Below are 25,867 nucleotides of genomic sequence, written 5' to 3'. Positions count from 1 at the left end.
GCTTCCAGCACAAATTTCCTCACGGCAGCCATGGTGAGAGCTGTAGCAATTTCTGTACCCAGGCCCCTGCCAACTGTTCTACAAGAGGTGCTGGCAGCATACCCCCGCCCCCATAACAATTCCAGTTTGGTTGAGTAACACAATCCAAAAGAATCTGGAGGTTAAGAAAGGCCTATGGGAAAATTTTCATCAATGAGAGACAGGAATGAATTCTTCCTTCTCTCCCACAATTGACTCTTCTAATGCAGCGAAGTCCCATAAGATCTGTCCAGAGACATCTCCCATGACCAAGTAAATGCTGCTTCTTAGTAAAGCTGTGGCAAGCTCAGCAACAGTACATTGTATTTGCTGTCCTTCCTTCCCTTCTTTGTTTCTTGTTTCTTTCCTTACTCTCACTACACTGGGATTACCACCTCCCTCTCCAATAAATAGCTCACATGTAAGCTCCATTTTCTACGAACCTGGGCTAAGATAACAAGTTGCTTAAACATCATTTTTCTCTTCTAAAAGTAGAGATAATGCTGGCTCTTCTCATAGGACCACCAAATGTATTACATGAGACAATATCTGAAAAACACAGTAACTTGAAATAGTTAGTGCTCATGAAATGTTACTTGTTACTATTAATTATAACTACATGAAGATCCACAGCATTCTTCTCCCACTGTATTAGTCAGGGTTCTCTAGAGGGACAGAACTAATGGAATCAATATATATATAAAGTGCAGTTTATTAAGTGTTAACTTACACATCATCACACGGTCCCACAATAGGCTGTCTGCAGGCTGAGAAGTAGGAGAGCCAGTCTGAGTTCCAAAACTAAAGAACTTGGAGTCTGATGTTTGAGGGCAGGAAGTATCCAGCATCAGAGAAAGATACAGGCTGGGAGGCTAGGCCAGTCTCTCTTTCCACATTTTTCTGCCTGCTTATATTCTAGTCGTGCTGGCAGCTGATTAGACTGTGCCCACCCAGATTAAGATTGGGTCTGCCTTTCCCAGTCCACTGACTCAAATGTTAATCTCCTTTGGCAATACCCACACAGACACACCCAGGATCAATACTTTGTAACCTTCAATCCTATCAAATGGACACTCAGTATTAACCATCACACTCACATCGTGACAGGAAGAAGAAACTGGAGAATGTGCACATAATTTCCCCTCCTTTCTTTAATCCTTATTGTGCTACATTAAAAACCATTACCACTGTACCTTGTGCTATAGAATCACTAAAGTTCATTTACACAGGAAAACACTTATGAAAGGCGGTGAGGAGTCTTACAAAGTCCCTGGGAGTTCCCAACAGTGAGGCTTGAAGGCCATACAGGGAGGGACAAAGCTTTAGCCAACATTGTATTGGTTCAGGCACAACTTGCACCACTGACAGTGAAGTAGACCCAGGACCCCAATCCTGCCATCTTCCACTACCACCCTTTCTTAACCCCAAACTGGACTCTGTCCAATACACATTTCACCCATTTCTCACTTGCAAATCCAAGTCTTGCTGAGGTTATCTGATTGATGGAGTCTAAGTAACATGGTTGTGCTTCAGCTGCCAGGGAGGCTAAGATTACACATTTTCCTGGTGACTTGCTTAAGAAAAAGATATTCATAAGGTGGGAAGCCCCCCTCAAATATAGTAAATGTGTTCACAAGATTAACTGAACAGCCAGAAAATATGACAAGTGTATACTGTGTATCTACTTGAAGAAATGTCCCAAACCAAATAAAATATGGTTACAAATTTAAAAAGAAAGAAAGAGAGAGACAGAAAGAAAGAAAGAAAGAAAGAAAGAAAGAAAGAAAGAAAGAAAGAAAGAAGAAAGAAGAAAGAAAAAGAAAGAAAGAAAGGAGAAAGAAAGAAAAGAAGCAAGAAAGAAAGAAAAGAAGAAAGAAAGGAAGAAAAGAAAGACTGAAAGAGAAAGAGGAAGGTGGGAATAATCTACTTATTGAGGGAATTCTTGCAAAGTATATTCCGTGTCTAGGTAGTCCATAATGCACTAGCTATTTCTTGAGTGGACCTAACAGCTGCTGCAGAGGTCACAGTAACACTTGCAGATACCCTGGGGCAAAGTGGGCTAAATGCTTTTTAACTCTGGGTCAACTCTTTCTAGCCCTCAGCTGACTCCAAAGAGTAATTACAACTCATAGTGAAGAGAGAAAAATTCCTCTCAGGATCAATGTTAATAATCTACCATGAGTTATAAATCTTAAAAGAAAACATTACCTGGCCAATGAATATATATGATATTAAGATGATAAGATTTTTATTCTTAGAAAAAAGATATATGAAAAAATAGAAAGAAAAATACTTGAAGGAGGAAAACAAACCACTTCTATGAAGTATATCCTTGTCAGTTATACCACAAAATAATCTTAATATCAAACATAGAATCCTAAAATTACAGGTTATTTCCCCTCCTATATATGTATATAAGAACACACCAATGATTTTTAATTCTTCCTTAAAAGTTTATATCCTACCTCTCCTTTCTTTTCATTCTCATTGCCAACAAGTCCAAATCAGCCCACCCCTAAATTATTACAAAAGCCTTACTCTCTTAAATGCTTTCATTCATTCATTCATTCATTCATTCATTTATTGAGACAGCAACTCAATAATAATGTAGTAATAATACTCCCAATAGACAGATCATCAAGAGAGAAAGTCAACAAAGAAAGAGTGGACTTAAACTATATCCTAGAACAAATGGACTTAACAGGCATCTACAGAACACTGTTCCCAACAATGGCAGAATATACATTCTACTCTTCAGCACATGAATTCTTCTCCAAGATGGACCACATGAGAGGCCACAAAACAATTCTCAATAAATTTAAGGAAATCAAAATCATATGAAGTATCTTCTCAAACCACAGTGGAATAAAACTGGAAATAAACTCCAAAAGGAACCCTCCAAATGGTATAAATATATGAAAATTAAATAATCCATTGCTGAATGACTTTGGGGATAAAAATGAAATCAATATGAAAATTTAAAAATTATTTGAAATGAATGATAACAGTGACACAACTTGTCAAAACAGCAAAAGTGGTGCTAAAAGGAAAGTTCATAGTATTAAATGCCTACATCAAAAAGTCTGAAAGAGCACCAATTGACAATCTAATGTTACACCTCAAAAAACTACAGAAACAAGAAAAAACTAAACCCAAACCCAGTAGAATAAAAGAAATAAAAAACATCAGAGTATAACTAAATGAAATTTAAACAAAAAAATACAAAAGATAAATGAAACAAAAATCTGATTCTTTGAAAAGATAAACAAAATTGATAGGCCATGAGCAAGATTAACTATGAAAAAAAGAGAGAAGATCCAAATAAGCTTAATTAGCAATGAAACTGGAGATATTACAATGAATACCACAGAAATGAAAAAGATCATTCGGGGCTACTATGAACACCTTTACATGCACAAATTAGGAGATCTAGATGAAATGGAGAAATTCTTGGAAATATACAACCCTCCTAGATCAAATAAGAAACAAAAAGAAACCCTGAACAAACTAATAACAAGCAGCAAAACTGAATCAGTAACAACAAAAAAAAATGGCCAACAAAAAGCCAGGACCAGACAGACTCTCAGCTGAATTCTACCAGATGTTCTAAGAAGAACTGGTATTTATTCTACTGAAACTATTCCAAAAGATAGAGAAAGAGGGAATCCTCCCTAATTCATTCTATGAAACCAGTGTCACCCTGATACCAAACCAGGAAAGGACATAATAGAAAAAGAAAACTACAGACTAATAACCCTGATGAATATAGATGGAAAAGTTCTCAATAAAATACCAGCTAACTAAATCCAACAGCATATCAAAAACATAATTTATCAATATTATATTTGATATATATATATAACAATATATAGATCCAAGAAATTAATTCAACAAAGTCTCAGAATACAAATTCAATGTACACAAATCAGTAGCATTGCTACACATCAAGAATGATTAAGCTAAACCCTTTCTACAAACACTGCAAAACAAAGAAAATACTTAGAAATGTACTTAAACAAGGAAGTGAATGATCTCTGCAAGGAAAACTACCAAACAGTGCTGAAAGAAACCACAGATGATACACACAAATGGCAACATATTCCATGCTCATGGATGGGAAGAATCAATATTGTGAAAATGATCATACTATCCAAAGCAATATACAGATTCAATGCAATTTCCATCAAAACAGCATCATTATTCTTCAAAGAACTAGAAAAAAAATCCTAAAATTCATATGGAACAATATAAGAGCCCATGTAGTCAAAAGACATACAAACAGCCAGCAAACATGAAAAACGCTTAACATCACTAATCATCAGGGAAATGCAAATTAAAACCACAGTGAGATATTATCTTACTCCTGCAAGAATGGCCAAAACTAAAAAGTTTTTTAAAAAAATCAAAAACAACAGATATTGGTATGGATGTGGTAAAAGGGAACATTTTTACACTGCTGGTGGGAATGTAAATTAGAACAATCACGAAGGAAACAATATGAAGATTACTTAAAGAACTAAAAGTAGAACTACCATTCGATCTGGCAGTCCCACTACTGGGTATCTACCTGTTAGAAACAAATGCTTGTTCCTCGGTGCTGAAAAGAAGAACTAGCACTCAGACAAAGAATTTTCTCGGCAAGGTAATTTACTTTTATAGAAGGGTGCATCTCACAGTTGGGCAATGGCGAGAGCACACCTGAACAGGGGAGTGGAAGGCGTTCTTATCCCTGAGGCAGATAGCCCCTACTGCTGTGTTGTTCCCCTATTGGCTACGGTTGAACACACAGTCTAAGCTAATTCCAATTGGCTATTTTAAAGGGAGCAGGGGTATGAGCCAGAGTGGTGGGATGAGTAGTTTGACAGAAAGGACAGTTATGGAACAGGTGACTAAAGGTGACTCAGGTCAGAGCAGGTGACCAGGGTGACTTGGGTCAAAGCAGGTGACCAGGGGAACAAATGTGAACTACTGATTAGAACTAGTGGGGAAGTTGTTTACTGAAACTAGAGGCAAGGGGGTGAAGAGAACCAGGAAGTTAAACTATAAAATGGAGAACAAAGGGTAAGAGAGCTGAACACACTGACATACTGATTCTTTGAAGAGAAACTTGGAGTTCACCATATTTAACATACCCAAAGGAAAAGAAGTTGTTTTATGACAGTGCATGTTTGTAGCAGCACAATTCACAACTGCAAAGATATGGAACCAACCTAAGTGCCCATCAACCAACAAGTGGATAAAGAAAATGTGGTATAAAATGCACAAAGAAGAGTTGGTACCATTCCTACTGACACTATTACAAAAACATTGTAAAGGAGAAACTCTTCCCTAAACCATTCTATGAGGCCAGCATCATCCTGATACCAAAACCTGGCAGAGATACAACAAAAAAGAAAATCTTCAGGCCAATATCTTTGATGAACATCAATGCAAAAATCCTCAACAAAATACTGACAAACTGAATCCAGCAGCATATCAAAAAGCTTAAACACCATGATCAAGTAGGCTTCATTTCCAGGATGCATGTTTGGTTTAACATATGCAAATTAATAAATGTGACTCTTCACATAAACAGAACTAAAGACAAAAACAACATGATCATTCTCAATAGATGCAGAAAAGGCTTTCGATAAAATTTAACATCGCTTCATGCTAAAACTCTCAATAAACTAGTATTGAAGAAACATACCTCAAAATAATAAGAGTCATATATGACAAACCCACAGCCAATATTATACTGAATGGGCAAAAGCTGGAAGCATTTTTCTTGAAAACTAGCACAAGACAAGAATGCTCTCCTATTCAACATAGTATTGGAAATTCTGGCCAGGGCAATCAAGCAAGAGAAATAAAGCATATTTAGACAGGAAGAAAGGAAATCAAACTATCCCTGTTTGCAGATGACATGATCCTATATCTAGAAAACCCCATTGTCTCATCTTAAAAGCTTCTTAAGCTGATAATCAACTTCAGCAAAGTCTCAGGATACAAAATCAATGTGCAAAAATCGCTAGCATTCCTGTACACCAACAACAATCAAGTCAAGAGCCAAATCACAAATGAACTCACATTCACAATTGCCACAAAAAGAATAAAATACCTAGGAATACAGCTAACAAGAGAAGTGAAGGATCTCTATAAGGAGAACTAAAAACCACTGCTCAAAGAAGTCAGAGAGGACACAAACCAATGGAAAACATTCCATGCTCATGGAGAGGAAGAATCAATACTGTGAAAATGGCCATACTGCCCAAAGCAATTTACAGATTCAATGATATTCTTATGAACTACCATTTGACGTTCTTTGTAGAAATAGAAAAAGCCATTTTAAAATTCATATGGAATCAAAAAGTGCCCAACTAGCCAAGGAAATCCCAAATAAAAAAACTAAGCTGGAGGCATCACACTACCCAACTTCAAACTATACTAAAGCACTACAGTAACCAAAACAGCATTGTATTTGTACAAGAACAGACACATAGACCAATGCAACACAATAGATAACCCAGAAATAAGACTGCACACCTACAACCATCTGATCTTCAACAAACATGGCAAAAACAAGCAATGGGGAAAGGATTCCCTATTTAATAAATGGTGCTGGGATCACTGGCTAGCCAAGTGAAGAAAATTGAAACTGAACCCCTTTCTTACACCATATACAAAAATCAACTCAACATGTATTAAAGACTAAATCTAAAACCCAAAACTACAAAAACCCTAGAAGAAAACATAGGCAATACCATTTAGGACACAGGCACTGGCAAAGATTTCATGATGAAGATGCCAAAAGCAATTGCAACGAAAGCAAAAATTGCCAAATCTAATTAAACTAAAGAGCTTCTGTACAGCAAAAGAAACTATCAACAGAACAAAAAGACAACGTACAGAATGGGAGGTAATTTTTGCAAACTATGCATCTGACAAAGGTCTAATATCCAGCATCTATAAGGAGCTTAAACAAATTTACAAAAACAAACACCATTAAAAAGTGGGCAAAGGACATGAACAAACACTTATCAAAAGAAGACATGCATGCAGCCAACAAGCATATTAAGAAAAGCTCAACATCACTGATTATTAAAGAAATGCAAATCAAAACCCCAGTGAGATATCCACATACTGGGGGCAGTTGGTGGGGGAGGCTAGGGGAGGGACAGCAGGGGGTGGGGAGGCTGGGGAGGGATTACATGGGGAGAAATGCTGGATATAGATGAAGACAGAACAGAGGCAGCAAACCACCTGGTTATGTATGCACCTATGCAACAACCCTGCACGACCTGCACATGTACCCCAGAACCTAAACTAAAAAAAAAAAAAAAACAGTGAGATACCATCTCACACCCATCACAATGGCCATTATTAAAAAGTCAAAAACTAACAGATGCTAACGAGGTTGTGGAGAAAAAGGAATGCTTTTACACTGTTGGTGGGAGTGTAAATTAGTTCAACCATTGTGGAAGACAGTGTGGCAATTCCTCAAAGACCTAAAGACAGAAATACCACTTGACCCAGCAATCCCATTACTGGGCATATACCCAAAGGAATACAAATTGTTCTATTATAAAGAAACATGCATCCATATGTTCATTGCAGCACTATTCACAATACCAAAGGCATGGAATCAACCTAAATGCCCATAACCAATAGACTGGATAAAGAAAATATGATACATAAACGCCATGGAATACCATGGAATACCATGGAACCATAAAAAAGAACAAGATCATGTCCTTTGCAGGAACATGGATGGAGCTGAAGGCCAGTATCATTAGCAAACTAATGAAGGAACAGGAAAACAAATACTGTACATTCTTATAAGTGGGAGCTAAATGATGGGAACACATGGACTCATAGAGGGGGAACAAGGCACACTGGGGTCTACTGGAGGGTGAGGGGTGGGAGGAGAGAGAGGATCAGGAAAAATAACTGATGGATGCTAGGCTTAATACCTGGGTGATGAAATAATCTGTACAGCCAACCCCCATGACACACGTTTCCCAATGTAACAAATCTGCACATCCTGCACATGTAAACCTGCACTTAAAAGTTAAAAAATAAGTAATACATGAAATATTTTTAAGAATAAAATGTATATATACACTATGGAATACTACTCAGCCATAAAAAGCAACAAAATAATGTCTTTGCAGCAACTTGGATAGAGCTGGAGGTCATTATTCTAACTGAAGTAACTCAGAAATGGAAAACCAAATATCATATGTTCTCACGTTTTACTGGGAGCTAAGCTGTGAGTATGCAAAGGCATAAGAATGATACAATGGATTTGGGGAATTCTGGGTGAAAAGGGTGGGAGTGGGGTGAGGAATCAACACCCACATATTGGGTATAGTGTACACTGCTTAGGTGATGGATACACCAAAGTCTCAAAAATCACCACTTAAGAACCTATCCATGTATCCCAAAACTACCTGTACCCCAAAAACTATTAAAATTTTTTAAAAGTAAAGAAAGTGGTGGGCATCAAATCACCAAGTCATCCTTTCATAACCAGCTCTGATATGTAAAATTGTATAAAAAGGCCTTTGTCACCAATAATACACCATGCTTTCCCCACACTCAAGAGTAGAGAATATCAGTGAGCTGCATACAGCAAAAAGGTTTTCAATACTATAGTCAGTAACAAAATCTTCACAGGCAAATGTAGTCAGGGTTTTTTATTTGAGGGTTAAGAAGGAGATGGTGTGCTAGAGGCAAACTTTGCTACAAAGAACTTTTGTTTTCTTATTTCTAATTTATTTTTAGCCAAGTATACATGCCCTGTGCAATATAAATTAGGGAAAAGCTGGAAACAGTTCACATATCTAAAAAAAGGAGATTGGCTAAATGAATCATGATTTTAAGCAAGTAATGGGATACGATGCAGATTTTAAAACTGAAGCTACAGAAAAGCCCTCCTCAATATCAGTATTTGTGTTTGTGTGTTTGTGTGTTCAGATAGAAATAAATCTGAAATCTGGACAATAGGCTGTTTCCTGTGAGTTTTTCCATTTCTGGGTTAGTAGAATTATGAATGTTCTTAATGGGATTTTTTTTCTTCATTTTCTGCACTGAGAATATACTGCTTTTCTAATAAGAAAACAGTATAAGAAATCTTAACCAACAGATTATGAACTGTTTTCAGATTTGAAGTTTTGTTGTTGGTATTTTGTTATATACACTCATATTCCTTTAATTTCTAATTCACTTTTGTCTATGATGCCTGCTTGACTTGGCAATATTTTCAGATATTTCTATTTGTGATAGGATCATAAAATATATGTTATTGTTAACCTATCTTTTTAGTTAATATTGCAAATATGCTTTTAGGTCAACAAATCCATTACTGTATCACCAGCTTAGTGTTACTCATCTAACCAACCTCTGCTTTTGTGTATGGGTGTGTGTATGTGAACCAACGAAAACACAGACTTATTGAAACTAAAGTACACTCCACAGAGTGTGAGTGCGCTCAAGCAAGCAGCTCAAGAGTGCTGGTTACAAAATTTTCTGAGGTTTAAGTACCCTCTAGAGATTTCCCATTGGTTACTTGGTTATACCCTCTGTAAATGAAGACTTGGCCCACCACTAGTCTGATTGGTTGCAAGAGTCAACTAGTCAGAGGCTGAAGTGAAGTTAACAAAGTTACACATGAAGACCTGGCCTGTGATCAGTGATTGGTTGTGGGAGGAGACCAATCAGAGGTACTTTCCATTACTCATCTGTCAGTGGAAAGGGGCCAACCTCCCATTTTAATGCATAATATTCATAATTGGCTAAAGATGAATTAAGAAACAAAATTTCAAGTTCACAGAAGGAAAACTAAAATAACTAAAAGTGTTAAGTGCCCAGAAATAATGTAAAACTTTCTGAATATTATCAATAGATTTTAAAAATCAGTGATGAGAAATATTCAATTGTAGTAATTTTGTTATTTTGATTATATTGTCACTGTAGCTAATTTACTTTCAAAATTTTTCCAAATTGGCTGGAGCCCAGTGGACGTAAGGAAGCTCCAGCATTGTAGTGATGGTAATTGTGGATAGGAGAAAGGGAGAAGAAGGCAGACTAGAAAATCTCTGTGGAAAGGGGACAATTTATAATTTTAATTTGCTTCATCAGTCCTGAAGTAAATAAACCCTTATTTGGAGAAGAAAGAAAATCTGTAAGTTAAAAATGCAGCCCTAAAATCACATTTTATGGCCGGGCACGGTGGCTCATGCCTGTAATACCAGGACTATGGGAGGCCGAGGCGGGCAGATCACCTGAGGTCAGGAGTTCGAGACCAGCCTGATCAACATGGAGAAACCCTATCTCTACTAAAAAAAAAATACCAAAAATTAGTTGGGTGTGGTGGCACATGCCTGTAATCCCAGCCACCCAGGAGGCTGAGGCAGGAGAATCACTTGAACCCAGAAGGTGGAGGTTGCGGTGAGTCTGGTGAGTCAAGATTATGCCATTGCACTCCAGTCTGGGCAACAAGAGTAAAACTACATCAAAAAAGAAAAATAATAAAATAATATAAAATCACATTTTATAAGAGACTTGTATCCCTCCTCATCAGATAGGTTCACATGACTTTCCTAAGATATTGAAAGGTTTTCTATGAGATTTTCATATGTAATATCTAGAAGGTTGAATCAAAAGGTTAGAAGAACTATGAATGAGCCATGAAATTTAGGGGAAAAAAGCTTAAAAGAATCTTTCAGTATATAAAGAATCATTAAATGCTAGGTAGTAACCAGTTGCTTTGCCTGGCCACTAAAATTGAAAAAGAATTTTAAGTCATAAGAGGAAAACTTCAATTATATGTAAGAAGATTAGATTTTTTTTATTTTCTGGCCATAGAAATGTTCATAGGCCAAAACAGTAAAAATAATTTATAAAGCACCTTCCTGAGAGTCTTTTTCTCCCTGAGTCTGTCACGAAGATGGTAAAAAATGAAATAGATGAGCACATGTTAAAATTTGGCTTTAAGAAAGGACTCAAACTAAATGTTCCTTTTCAGGTTTCTCTAATCCTACTGCTTTATGGTCTCTATTAAGAGGACCTTACTGGGAACCAATTAACTGTAAATACAGTGAGGAGTCTGGGCAATTAAACAAATGAATTAAGTTCACCCAGTGATTACATTCCAGCCATCAAATGATTATCCAGCATTGCCTACTCTGAGTCACAAATATAAATTAAATTCAGATCCAACAGCCTTGAAATTTCTCATTATACATTAACTACAATTTGCTTGTCTCTAATGATTTTTGGTAGAAAAAAAAACAGCTGGCATTATAGATTGACATCACATATTTTGTATTTGTATTCAAGTCAAATATCACTAGCTTTAAAATTCAAGTATATAACTAAATAAAGTAATTATGGTGATTTCACAAAAAAAGATAATACAATCTCTCAATTACAATACATAATTATACAAATGCCTTTCTCTAAATATGAAGTCACATAAAAATGTGTATTCTTGTTCCTCAACAACAGACTGATATATTTTTTAAAAAATAGACAGCTGAGCAACTTCTATGTAAACATTTGAGTCTTTATTCAAGGTAGTAGAGACCCTCACAGGAAAATATTCTTATCTCATTCTGATTTACATTTATTACTACCACATTTTTTCTTTTTTTTCTTTTTTTTTTTTTTTGAGAGAGAGTCTCACTCTGGCAGCCAGGCTGGAGTGCAGTGGAAGGATCTCAGCTCATTGTAACTTCTATCTCCCGGGCTCAAGCAATTCTCCTGCCTCAGGCTCCCAAGTAGCTGACATTACAGGTGTGTGCCACCACGCCGGGCTAATTTTTGTATTTTTTTTAGTAGAGATGGGGTTTCACCATTTTGGCCAGCTGCTCTCGAACTCCTGACCTCAGGTGATCTGCCCTCCTCGACCTCCTAAAGTGCTGGGATTACAGAAATGAGCCACTGGGACCAGCCTATCACATCTATTTTTAAATGATCATTATCTCATCAGTCTGGCATTGCTATTTTGTTTGCAAAGTTGGTGCAGGGAGTAGCAGCCCAGAACTACAGGGAGGCAGAAAGTCTTTGTGGGTGTGACTGGGGGAAAATATTCTCAACTCAACCTAACTGTGAGGAAAATCTAAAAGCAGACTTCAGGGACTTCTTTAATGACTTCCAACTATTCAGCATAGAAGAATATGTTCAGAGAGCATAGGGGAAAATTAGATTTTTTCAGACAACCTGGCATGTACAGACTTTGAGGCCACCCTACAACCATCTCTCTACTGTGACAGAAGTTGTTTTCACTGTTAACTCGAAGCAGACGTTGTAGGTGTCCTATTAACATCCCTGACCCTTACTTCTCGCGAGCACACTGGACTGAATTCCAACCATTTGCAGGTTTGTCTAAGGATTTCCTTTAATCCCTTGACTTACTCTGCCTGCAACATGATCAGCCTGAAGTGCTAATAAATTACTGTACCCCAGAAATAGACCATACTCAGTGACTGGCAGGATCAGGTGTACAAATATCCCTCTCTCTCCTTTTGGGTATTCAAATAAATGGCTCCCAAGTTCCTCAACAGATCTGAGCTCTAGTTGTCCACAATGGGAACCTACCGAAGAAATCCTTTATCTGCTTACTTCCCTATCCTGTCTCACTTCCCCTACTCTTTTCTTCATGTCTCCTAGGATCACCTCCAGAATAAAACACCTGCCCTTCAATTCTTGTCTCAGGGTCTGCCTTTAGGGCAACCCAAACGAAGAGACAAGTAAAGAAACCCAGCAAGGTTACGCAAAGAGAGGATTTTAATGATAGGTTCCTGTAAGTGCAGAAAGAGCAAAGCTGCAGCTGGGACTTGAGAACATGGAATCTTGAGCTGGACACTGCCATCTCTTATTCTCTCTAAGTATTGACTCCATGCTGTCAGACTGACTTCCTCCCTGGCTACAACCATGGCCACCAAACACTGCTGGGCCTTTTGCCTCCCACCTTCAACTTTTAACTGAGCTTCAGCTCAACACATTCTCAAGAAAGGATTCTGAATGGTTACATTGGAATCAAGAAAGCACTTCTACTTTTAACATTTTGGGCTACAGGGACATGAATGCTAGAACTGTTCCACCATGTAAGTCCAGGGAGGCAGGATCTCTAAAGCAATGGGACTTTTGGCATTGATACTTTTTTGAGTATTGCCAATATATAAGCCATTTAAATAATGTGCTCAGTGCCTGGCACGGTGGCTCATGCTGTAATCACAGCACTATGGGAGGCCAAGGCGGACGGATCACCTGAGGTCAGGAGTTCAAAACCAGCCTGACAAACCTGGAGAAACCCCATCACTACTAAAAACACAAAATTAGCCAGGTGTAGTGGTGCATGCCTGTAATCCCAGCTACTCAGGAGGCCTGAGGCAGGAGAACCACTTGAACCCAGAGGCAGAGGTTGTGGTGAGCCGAGATCGCACCATTGCACTCCAGCCTGGGCAACAAGAGCAAACTGTCCCCAAAAAAAAAATCATGTGCTTGGAGTAAAGGCAGGGAAGAAATATTTTCCTAAAGAATGAGGCTGTTGCTTTCAGCCTGACAATAAGTAATATTTATTAAATCCCTGCTATACTACAGATAATACTATTTATCAACCAATTGATCAATCTATCACCATCCATCTTTCCATCCATCCATCCATTCATCCAACTATCTTCTCAATCCTCAAAACACCCCTATGTTGTAAAATGATCATTACTGTCCCTCACCTCCATTTCAAATGAGGAAACTGAGGCCCAGAACAATTAACTAGCTTGCCCAAAGTCAAACAGGAAGGTATATATCCAGGATTAAGCCCAGGTAGTCCAGGTCTAGAGTCTGCACCATGTCCTGTTGGCTCCTAGGGGAAGGGACAGCCACACAGCACAGATGCCCACTGTGCACAGTTGACACATGTACACTGGCATCTGACTACTTCTCTCACTGCTGAAGTTCTGGGCATTATTTACTAAATTTATGAATAAAGTATTCTTTGTTGTGAAGATTACAAATGAACTCAGAAGAATTAAGGTGAGGAAGGGCTGAACAGACTGAGAGGCGAATGCTTTATTGAGGAATAGATGTGGTCTTCCTGGAACCCTAGAGTACTAAAATGAAATTGGCCAATATATGTAAAATCTTCAAAATTTAACTGCAAAATGTGACGATCCTAAAAGTATGCCTTGCTGTGAAAATGAAGCTTTTAAAATGGTTGAGTATTATCGATGTATATCCAAGTTACATAAAGTTAACATTTTAAAATCTTTATTTTGACATTTCATTATAGGCCACAAAATTGTCACAGTTTAACAGTTTATTGTCTTGTTTTCAAATGTATTTTTTTAAATCCTTTTCCAAAGAGATGCTTGAATTTCAAAATACTGGCCTTCTAACTAATATTCTACTATTTTAGAGAAAATAATTTCTGGCACTTCAAAGGAAGGTTTTCTTTGATTAGCATTGTGTTACTGTATCTAGGGTTGCTATGAACAGTCTGAAATGCCAAGATCAAAAAATTAATAATTAAAATTAAATATAAAAATTAAGAAAGTACTAATAGCAAAATAAGTTAATAAATAAATTGATGTAAAGGGATATATAGCTGGTAAGGTCACTTGGAGTAACTCATTCACAAGAATAAGACAAATTGAATGTAACCCTGCAAAATAATGAAAATGTTTCTTGAATTCTTTTGCCCCTATTATGGTAACATGGCTTTCATACTCCCCATTGTTTGAATCCTCTGACTTCTCCACTCCCTGTGTTCTCTGTTTACCCAAATCACATTGCTATATTTTCTCTTCCTCTCTTCTGATTTCTTGTAACCATTTTATCCATCAACCAGACTCACTTTTACGCATATACCGTCATAATGTCTGAATTCGAGGAAAATATGTCTGTTTGTATAATTCTCAGGTCGTGCATAGAATATGGCACATTTATTATACAGAAAGGCAGAGCATCCACCCCAGCCCCAATGGCCTTTCCCTCGAGTTCTGCAGCTCTGTGCTGGCAGGTCTCTGTTCTACCCTGACTTTGTATATTATCCTGGGGACTTGCTATGCACCTGATGGAGACTCATTACAAGCATCAGAGGATTTTCTAACCGTTTACTCTTCTACACTTGACTGATAGATATCATGTGTGTGGGGGGTGTGTGTAGTGGGGGGGGGTGTCTAAATTAAATTGAATTCTTCTAGTGGTAAAGAACTAAGTCATCTGCTCCTGGGAAGTAAATACTGGAATATCTGCTTGAGGGACAGGTAAAACGATGAACACACACATCTCTCCTTCCCTTTTCCCAGTTTCATTCCACAGATATTCTTCCCCCCAAAAAAACAGCACTTCCACTAAGTAACTGTCAGGCTGAGAGATTTCCTGTGGCTTTATGATGCCAAGGGGAAATTCTAGGTCTTCCAATGTCACAGCATAAAACTCAACCCCGACAAACTATAGCTTCTGCCTTTCACAAAATATACTGAGCCTATTCACAATTGAACTGAAAGATTTAATTTTCACAATTCAAAAAGATACTCTGGAGATACACCAAAATGTTGGAGGCACAGAGAAATAAAATAGTTATTTTACAGAGGAAATAAAGGCATTGAACACACCCTAGCAGGGGTGTGGCCCTATTCTACTAGTTGCCCAGTCCACCATCATTATTTTTCTTAATTCAGCTTTTAGTCTTTCTACTAAGGGTAAGAGTAGTTTCTATGCCACGATTACAGTATTATAAGATTCTTTGTTTTTCTGTGTATTTACTTTTACCAGTGAACTCTGTACCTTCGGATGATTTGTTATTGCTCATTAATGCCCTTTCATTTCTGATTGAAGAACTCCCTTTAGTATTTTTTGTAGGACAGGTCTGGTGCTGATGAAATCCCTTAGCTTTTGTTTGTCTGGGAAAATCTTTATTTCTCCTTCATGTTTGAAGAATATTTTCACCAGATATACTATTCTGGGGTAAAGTTTTTTTCTTTTTTTTTTTTCCTTCAGCACTTCCAATATGTCATGCCACTCTCTCCTGGCCTATAAGACTTCCACTGAAAAGTCTGCTGCCAGATGTATTGAGCTGCATTGCATGTTATTTGTTTTCTCTTGCTGCCTTTGAGATCCTTTCTTTATCCTTGACCTTTGGAAGTTTGATTATTAAATACCTTGAAGGAGTCTTCTTTAGGTTAAATCTGCCTAGTGTTCTATAACCTCCTATATGTGCACAATATAATCTATATATTCAAATGAGTACAATCCTTTCAAACTTTAGGCTAATGGGAAATAATAATCACTATTATCTAGTGAGTGCTTACCATATGCCAGCCAGACACTGTTCCCAGCACCAGACATGTATCACCTCATTTAATCTCACAACAATCCTAGGACATGAGCACTGTTATTATCCCCAGGTTGCAGATGAGGACACTGAGGCACAGAAAAATTCAATCATTTAAAACTGTCAATAGCAGACCTAGAATTTTAACCCAGGCCATCTGATTCCAGAGCTAGTGCTCTTAACAATGACCTCTCTCTGTCAATACTATGGTCTTATTCCAATTATGCTTATTTTTGAAAATCCTTTGACATGGTCTTATTCCAATTATGCTTATTTTTGAAAATCCCCGCCCAAATCGCATATTAAATTGTTATCCCCAGTGTTGAAGGTGGGGTCTAGTGGAAAGTGATTGGCTCACGAGGGTGGATTTCTCATGAATGGTTTAGTACCATCCTCCTAGAGCTGTTGTTCTGACAGTGAGTGGGTTCTCACGAAACCTGGTTGTTTAGAAGTGTGTGGCACTTCCTCACTTCCTCTCTCCTGCTCCTGCTCTGGTCATGTGATTCACCTGCTCCTGCTTTACCATTTGCCATGAATGTAAGTTTCCTGGGGCCTCCCCAGAAGCCAAGAAGATACTAGCACCATGCTTGCTGTGTAGCCTGCAGAATCATGAGCCAGTTAAACCTCTCTTCTTTGTAAATTACCTAGTCTCAGGTATTTCTTTATAGCAACCTAAGAATGACCTAATGCATCCCTTTTTTGAAATTTCCCTCAGGGCCAATTTATTGGTCACTGAAGAATACATATTTCTATAATTTATAATCCTTCCACATTTTATTTTGTTAAAATGATAACATCCTACTTGATCTCATTTACTCACTGTTCTAGTAATTATGTAACATATAAAGATAAAATAAGCAAATAGAAGAAAAATAAAATAAAATAGACCCTGTCTTCACAGTACTTACTATCTCAAATGAAAAGCATTTTCTTCAGGCTTTCTTAGGGTAAAAATCAGAGAAGTTCAAAGATATATTAGAACCCGATAAGAATACACACTGATTTTTATCATATTTATATAAAAAAAAAGACTTGTTTTCACTTCAATTATTCAAAGTATTTCTTAGGATTCTGCCAGTCAACTCCTGTGGGTCCTGGGGAAACAGTGGTGAACAAAGGAGACACAAGTCCTGTGCTCATGGAGCTTGTGCTGTAGTGGAGAGATGCACTATCATCAGCCAATTCAAGTACAATATAAGGTCAGGTAGAAGCAAGGGCTATGAAAAAATAAAGCAGGACACAGGGATAGAGTCTGAAGGGAGGTTGCTATTTAGGGCAGGTGATCAGGGAAATCCTCTCTACATAACTGGCATTTAAGCAAAGAGCAGAACGAAGTAAAGAAGTAAACTCTGCAGTTGTCTGAAGGAAGAGCAGTCCAAGGAGGAGCGTTTTGGAGATCTGAAGGAACAGCAAAAGGGGATAGGATAGGGAATTAAAATTTGTTACAACAAAAAGAAACAATTTTCTTAGTAATGTGTTATTTCCAGTAATGTTTATAATCATGCAAATACTGGATCATTCATGTAGCAAAAATCACTTGTGAACTTTAAAATGCCAGACTCAGGACTGCTGGGGATTGCAATGAACAAAATCATCACTGCTTATGGAAAAATCAACAAAAAGTTCGGCTGTGTGAAGGAGAAGTACATGGAGTACATAGATCGGAGGAAATACACCTTGTCTAAAGGGGTTCAGCTGAAGGAAGGTAAGAATTAAGAGTATTCCAGGTAAAGGGAGATGCATGTGCAAAGGCCCTGTGGTCAAAGGGAGCCCAGATGGAACAGCTAGGAATTGTTAGATTTTTGTTGTGGTAAAGCTGAAGAACTTGGCAGAGGCCAGAGCATGCAAGGTTGTCTGCTTGTGGCTATACTGAGGGCTTGGTCTTTGCATGAGCAGTTGGAAATCACTGAAGTCTTTTAAGCAACCTAAAATTCTCAAAATTTGGGGTGTATTATAGCTTTCTTAAGAATTTTATCAACTTTATACAACAAAAAAATAAAAAAAATTTTTTTTAAAATTTAAGAAGTGCTGTTAATAGGCATGCTTCACTTTGTCTCTACTTATCCAGATTTATCTACAGGTTTGTTTTGATCCATCCAATTTAAACTTCATGAGCTTCTCTTCTAATTATCTAGTGTCATAATATGAATGGGATTTACCAAGCAACAGAGTAATAATTCCCAGTCCAGAAATAGTTGAAGTTTTCCATTTTTATTGGAAAACTTTTATTGTATATATTTTCTATATTATGCTAGCTTCATAAATCCCATATATGTTCTGTGAAGTAGCTGAAAATGCTTTCCAGAGCCTCAAGCTCTATAATCTTCTCTGAAAATGCAGTTGAAGATGGTGTGTAATTTTGTTCTTTGGAATCGGAGGAAGACCTAGAGATAAAAAATGGAAACAAGTACCATATTTGGAGGGTTTTTTTTTTTCTTGAGAAGGATAACAAAGACCTGCCTAATAATGAATCACATCAGATGAATGAAAAGAACCTTTCCTGACCTTCTGTTCTAGTACAATTGGTCCAGCGATGTGCCCAGAAACCCTGTATCTAGCAGCTGAATACAGAATAAAGAATGCTCTGAGGCACTTCCTATAAAAGGTGACAAAGAGACCTTTCTTCCATTCAGTAAGTTAATATCTGAGGAAGTAAAAGCAAATGAAAAGGGCAAAATGACATGGGACATCAAACTCTAGGGACCCTGCAGGGAAGGGAAAGAAGTACCTAGGCATCCCAGGTCCACATTTACAGGCTCAGAGAAAAATCACATGAAAATCAGAATTACAGAAAATTCTAGAATGTTGGGACCCTATCCAGACTCCCATTCACATCTCCAGTACAAGTTTATGGCATCATACCTCAAGCAATGCCCCTCCAGCTCTCTGCCTGGGGTGTTCCTAGACCACTACCAGGTGTGCCATAAGCACCTGGGCATAAGCGCCCCAGAGCAGCCCTCAGTCAGATGCTGAGGGCTCCCCCTTGTGATTGGAAAAAAAATACCCCAATTTCTCATCCGGCATACAGGGCAATTCTAAAACATTCTGTATACCAAGCTAGTCCAACCCCGGTCTATGGACCACACGTGGCCCAACACAAACTCGTAAATCTTTCTTAAAACACTATGAAATTTCTTTTTGCATTTTTTGCTGAGACAGAGTCTTGCTCTGTCACCCAGGTTGGAGTGCAGTGGCATGATCTCAGCTCACTGCAACCTCTGCCTCCTAGGTTCAAGCAATTCTCTTGCCTCAGCCTCCCTGAGTAGTGGGGATGACAGGTGCCCACCACCACGTCCAGCTAATTTTTGTATTTTTAGGAGAGACAGGGGTTTCACCACATTGGCCAAGCTGGTTTCAAACTCCTGACCTTGTGATCCGCCCGCCTCAGCCTCCTAAAGTGCTGGGATTAAAGGTGTGAGCCACCGCACCACTGGGCCTTTTTGCAATTTTTTAAAGCTCATCAGCTATCGTTAGTGTTCATTTATTTTATGTGTGGTCCAAGAAAATTCTTCCTCTTCCAGTGTGGCCCAGAGAAGCCAAAAGATTGGACACCCCTGCTCTACACTATATCCCAGGTAATACTCCATGACCCTAATTATTAATGTCCACTGTTACTTGCCGCCTTACCTCCCAGTCTCACTTCACCACTCTCCTACTAGTGTTTCCTGGGACCTCCTCCCAAATAAAGTATTGGAATCTGAGACAAGAATTTGAGTGAAATAGTTAAGAAAGCAACACAAACGATGTAGGACTGAGTTCTTTTAACTCCATCCTCAAAGACATCAAAAACTAGCAAGAAAGATGGTTAGTGAGCCCCACTTCATAGTAAAACCCATCAGACAAGGGGCATTTCTAATAACTCGGGGAGATGAGAAAAGGGAGTAGAAAGAAATTTTTAAAGCAATTTAAAAGAACAAGAGGTTGACAGAAAGAAAAATGGTAGAAAGATATACTGTACATGTTATTAAAACAATCATAGCACACCTACATGAAATAATAGCTTATCTATATGAGTAGGTTCAGCTTTACAAACTCTTCAGTTAATTTAAAAATTAAATGAAAATGTGAATCCATATTTCAGCTAATACAGCAAAAAAGTCATGTTTTAGATTTCTTTCTACATATTCTATAGATTCTGTCTCTTTCACATACACACACACACACACACAGTTGATACTATCATATGAGCAATTCTAAATTAATTCACAGTCTCAGGAATAAAAATATGCTTTTAATAAGTATAATCAGCAAAAATTTAAGTTGGTGTTTTATTCTGCAATTTGACAAATTTGTTCAGGAATATATGATTACTTGACACTTTTATAATCAAATCTGTATTGTTGTTGCATAAAAACAGTACGAAGTGAAACAAAAGAAAATTACTCTTCTGTCAGCAAGTAACGAGTAGGCCAGCCTTACTGTTAAGAGGTGAAGAAGACTATCTTGCACCTTACAAGCTACATATTAGCCTGCCACAGTTTCTTTGCATCTTCTCATGAAACTAGTTTCAAGAATAGAGATGTCAGGAATTTCCAGTAAGATAAATGAAAAGTCACCCTCTTACAACATTATTCTGAACACTTCTGCACGAAAGGACTTCGTAAAACTAGGCTGCTACTTTTAGACAATTTCTACCCTTCCTCAAGAAGAGTCGTGTTTAATTCTATTCCCAAGACTCAATTGTATAACTATAGGTTAAATTTTTTAAAAATGAAAGTGTCTTGATTACTTGACCTGTTGAATCAGATTTCAGAATATTTCCCTGAAATCTGCTTTTCTACTCACTACCAGGACTATTTTCTAATTTCAACAGATTCAGACAAATGATATGTGATCAGCAAAAGAAGATTCTTACTTCATAATAATTAATGGCTTGCAAAGAAACCCCCAAAGCATGCCAAAGAATTTAAAAGTGTCTCGACTCATCAAAACATAAACACTCATTTATCCAAGAAGCAACTTACTTTGCAAACATATGTGTAAGTATACACATCATTATTTATCCATTCATGCAATAAAGTTTATTCAATGCCTATTATTTGCCAGATGCTAGGATAGGTACTAGGGCACAAAAAATCCTTGCCCCTGCACTTGAATGTTTATAGGTAGAAAAAAGAAAAAGAGTCATACGTACAGATAGCTACAAGAAAATATTCCAAGTCTCATGTTGTGTAGCATATCTGTTACTTCATTCTCAAATTCATTCAACAACTATTGCACACCTACTGTATGCCAAGGATCATTTCAATTTACAATTTATAAAAGTAATCCCCATGAGAGGCAGTGATACCTTAGAAGAAAGATTATTTTTGTGGTGGTTATTTTAAGCATACATAATGATCCACAATTCTAGTCATGTGTATTACCGAGATAATTGAAAAAAAAAAAAAAACTTATAAAATAAGCTTTCTTTCCTGAAATCCTCTTGCCTTTGCAAGTCAATAATAGAAATGAAACTCCAAATCAGTTAAGTATGATGTTTGAGAGTCATAAAATAATCGTCCTTACCAAGAATACAGGATTGTTCCAACAACAGACGTGAGTTTACAGTTTTCTTGTTTTTGCTTTGCCAGGCCAAAGTCAGCTACAATTCACAAAACAATGCAATATGTTATTATATTTTCCCAGAGTTAGCATTGTTCCTTAGCATTTGACAATCTACGCAATAACCATTACACTTCATAACCAAAGTCTTTTCTTACTCTCTGTCAAAATGCCCAATGTGCCAGTCTTCCACATCATTCCCTGTCTTAATTAATGGCATACATACTATGTCATTTTGCTATATATTTTGATATAATGAGGTTTATCACTTCAAAAAAAGCTTAAATTAAGTCTTGTTGACTGAAACATAGGACAAAGTACTTATTGAATCTGTGATTCCACTTTTTAGGTTATCCTTTATAATTTTAAAGTAAATAAAATGAATCTAACATTTGGCATATGGCAGTCATGACCTCGTCAGGCCAAAAGAAAAGTAAGAATTGCCCGAATAACTACCATGAAGGCGTGAAAACCTAAACTTAACTGGCATCAATGTGTACTAGTCACAGCACAAGTATGTTCAAAATAATCTCAAAATATTTATATATAAACAGAAGATTCTGATTTTTATCACAGAACACCAAATATTTATATTTCATTTTAGCACAATCTTGTTCTTTTCAAAATATCTTCAGGTACTTGTCCTTTTTAAACTACTTAACAACTTAGGTCAAAATGATAAAAACAGATATTTTTCCTATCCGGTTGCTACAGATTCACCAGTATTTCACGAGATTTAATTACCAGGATTGCACAAAAAGACAATGTGGAACCAGGGAAAGAATTCAAGTTGCTTTTCCTAAGAAGCTTTGATATTCTCAATATCATGTTGTAAAGTGTAGCAAATGCTTATGAATTTCACAGCAACAAACTTTAAGGCAGTATTTGATTACTTATATATACTAAAATGCCTTTCAGATTGAAAATGTTCCAAAGTAGTTTCATTTCCAAATAATAAAAATTCACATGATTAATAATAACACACATTTACTAAATAACAAGATTCTACTAGCACAAATTCAGCCACTTACATGAATTGCCTCATTTAATACTCATAGCACTCTGAAAGATAGGCATTATCATTAGTAAAGCTTAGTGTTTAAAAGCCAGGACTCTGGAACTGGACAGCCTCAATCTGAATACTGACTATATTATGTGCAAACTGAGTAATCCTGGGCAAGTTATTTAATCTGGCTTTCCAATAGCTTTCTTATCTGTAAAATAAGGATTATAATAATATAGTACTGATATGTACTGTAAACAGTACAGTATGGTAGTAAAATTTAAATAATTTAATATATACAAATATGTATGTATTATATATAAATACATGTAGTAGAGTATTGAACAACTGATGTATATTATGATTTAATCATCACAATTATCCATTTTATATATGAGGAAACAGGCTCAGAGAGAATGTGTGACTTGCCCAATGTCTCACAGGGAGAAATTAACAGTCAGATATTAATCTGGGGTTGCTGGAGTCTAAAGCCCCAAATCTCACCAAGACACAATATTGCCAAAATAGAAAGATAAGGAGCAGATCAATTCAATGATAAACTCAACCAAACATTTAAGAAATATATACCAATTCTACACAAACTCTACCAGAAAATAGAAGAGGAGGGAATACTTCCCAAATCACTTCATAAAGCCAACATCATACCATTCCAAATCCAGAAAAAAGACATGACAAGAAAAGAAAACTACAGAACAAGAACCCCTTGAACACAGACACAAAAACTATCAACAAAATATAAGTAAATCAAATCCAGTGACATATAAAAAGGACATATAAAATACATATGTATTAACATAATGACCAAGTGGGGTTTATGCCAAAAATACAAGGCTACTTTGACATTTAAAAATCCATCAACATGAGTTCAATAGAAGCCTGAACACTAGTAGTATGCAATATATCCATGTAACAAACATGCACATGTGGCCCCTGAATCTAAAATAATTTTAGAAATAAAAATGTATCAGCCGAGTGTGGTGGCTCATGCCTGTAACCCTAGCACTTTGGGAGGCCGAGGCAGGTGGATTAACTGAGGTCAAGAGTTCAAGACCAGCCTGGCCAACATGGTGAAACCCCTTCTCTACTAAAAATACAAAATATTAGCTGGGCATGGTGGCAGGTGCCTGTAATCCCAGTTACTCAGGAGGCTGAGGCAGGAGAACCGCTTGAACTCGGGAGGCAGAGGTTGCAGTGAGCTGAGATCATGCCATTGCACTCCAGCCTGGGCAACAAGAGCAAAACTCTATCTCGAAAAAATAAATAAATAAAAAATAAAATAAATCTAAAAAATAAAAATTCATCAGTGTAATTTACCAAATCAATATATTAAAGAAGGAAAACCATATGACCATCTCAATAGATATGCAAAAAGTATCAGCAAAATTCAATGTCTATTCCTTTCGGCAAAATAAGAATAGATGGGTACTTTCTTAACCTGATAAAGAGCATCTACCAAAAAAAGCCATAGTTAATATTCTACTTAATGCTGAAAAACTGAGTGTTTCCCTTTTAAGTTCAAAAACAAAGCATGTCCACCATTCTCAGTGTTCCTAGTCAACATCCTACTGAAGATTCAGATTAAGTACAGTATGTGCATACAAGTTTTTGTGGGAACATAATTTTAAATTTCCCTTTGATAAATGCCTTGGAGTGGGATTATTGGATCATATTATAAGGATGTGTTTAATTTGATTTTATAAAACCTGCCAAGTCAAAAGGTTTTCCAATTTTTTTCTCTCACCAGCAATAGGAATGTTCCAGTTGCTTCTGCATCCCACCAGCATTTAATGTTGTCAGTTTTTGTTTAATTAGCTATTCTAGTAGGTAAGTAGTGATATTTTAGTATAGTTTTCATTTGTATGTCCCTGGACATTACTGATGTTGAACACTTTCAAAGTACTTATTTGCTATCTGGACATCTTCATTTAAAAAAAAAAAAAAGTTCACTTCATGCATTTGCATGTCATCCTTGTGCAGGGGCCACGCTAATCTCTGTAGCGTTCCAATTTTCGTATATGTGCTGCCACAGTGAGCACCTGGGTATCTTCCTTAGTGAAGTGCCTGCTCAAATTTTTGCACTTTTTTTTCATTAGGTTGTTTATTTTTTTATTTTTGAGTTTTGGATACGAATTATTTGCCAGATACACAATTTGCAAATATTTTCTACTAATCTGCAGTTTATCTTTTCATTTTCTTAATAATGTTTTTCAAAGAACAGAAGTTCTAAACTTTGATGAAGTCAAATTTATTAGTTTATGTGACACATTATGGTTTTGATGTTACGTCTAAGAAATATTTGCCTAGCCCAAGACTGCAAAAACTATATCCATTTTTTCCTTCCAGAATTTTCATAATTTAAGTTTCACATAGTTCTATGATCCAAACTGAGCTAAGTTTTGTGGGGTTTTTTGTTTGTTTTTTGTTTTGTTTTGTTTTGAAACAGAGTCTCACTCCGTCACCAGGCGTCAGGCTGGAGTGCAGTGGCACGACCTCGGCTCACTGCAGCCTCCGCCTCCCAGGTTCAAGCAAATCTCCTGCCTCAGCCTCCCGAGTAGCTGGGACTACAGGCGTGCGCCACCAGGCCCAGCTAATTTTTTTGTATTTTTAATAGAGACGGGGTTTCATCATGTTGCCCAGGATGGTCTCGATCTCTTGACCTCGTGATCCGCCCGCCTCGGCATCCCAAAGGAGCTAAGTTTTATATAAGGTATAATATATAGGTTGAGGTTCTGATTTTTTTATGTGGATTTTCAACTGTTACCACGCCAGATGTTGGAAATAGCCTCTTACTCTCTGAGCACCAGATTTACATATTCATCTGGATAATCAAAACTTTCACTTAAGTGTCTCCTAGGCATCTCAAAATTAACGCACCCAAAGAGAATTCTCAATCTTAACTCAAACGACTCCCCCTGGTTCCCCACCTCAGTAAGTGGCACCAACATTGACCTAGGTACTTT

At 37.1% G+C, this 25,867-nt stretch overlaps 1 protein-coding gene and 1 non-coding gene across 9 annotated transcripts in view; both read right to left on the bottom strand.

The window, feature by feature from the left end:
* The window catches only part of NEK10 (NIMA related kinase 10), a 248,798-nt gene that overhangs the window by 116,763 nt on the left and 106,168 nt on the right, over positions 1–25,867 (bottom strand). For 7 of the 8 annotated variants that reach the window (XM_012435538.2, XM_012435540.2, XM_012435542.2 and 4 more), the window contains one exon: positions 21,848–21,923. In XM_012435538.2, the coding sequence (XP_012290961.2) occupies positions 21,848–21,923 (76 nt within the window). Of the gene's footprint in view, positions 1–17,440; positions 17,738–21,847; positions 21,924–25,867 lie in introns of those variants that run through there. The other variant, XM_012435545.2, reaches the window with a different exon arrangement.
* Positions 24,840–24,943, bottom strand: LOC135275928 (U6 spliceosomal RNA). The gene has a single exon (XR_010343517.1). It is a non-coding gene; the product is annotated as a U6 spliceosomal RNA (small nuclear RNA).

The sequence above is a fragment of the Aotus nancymaae genome, unplaced genomic scaffold (assembly GCF_030222135.1).
Source record: "Aotus nancymaae isolate 86718 unplaced genomic scaffold, 86718_ANA_hifiasm-v0.15.2.pri h1tg000019l, whole genome shotgun sequence".
In the NCBI taxonomy this organism is placed as follows: domain Eukaryota; kingdom Metazoa; phylum Chordata; class Mammalia; order Primates; family Aotidae; genus Aotus; species Aotus nancymaae.
The sequence above is the reverse complement of the archived record's forward strand: the minus strand, read 5'-3'. Positions and strand labels throughout refer to the sequence as shown.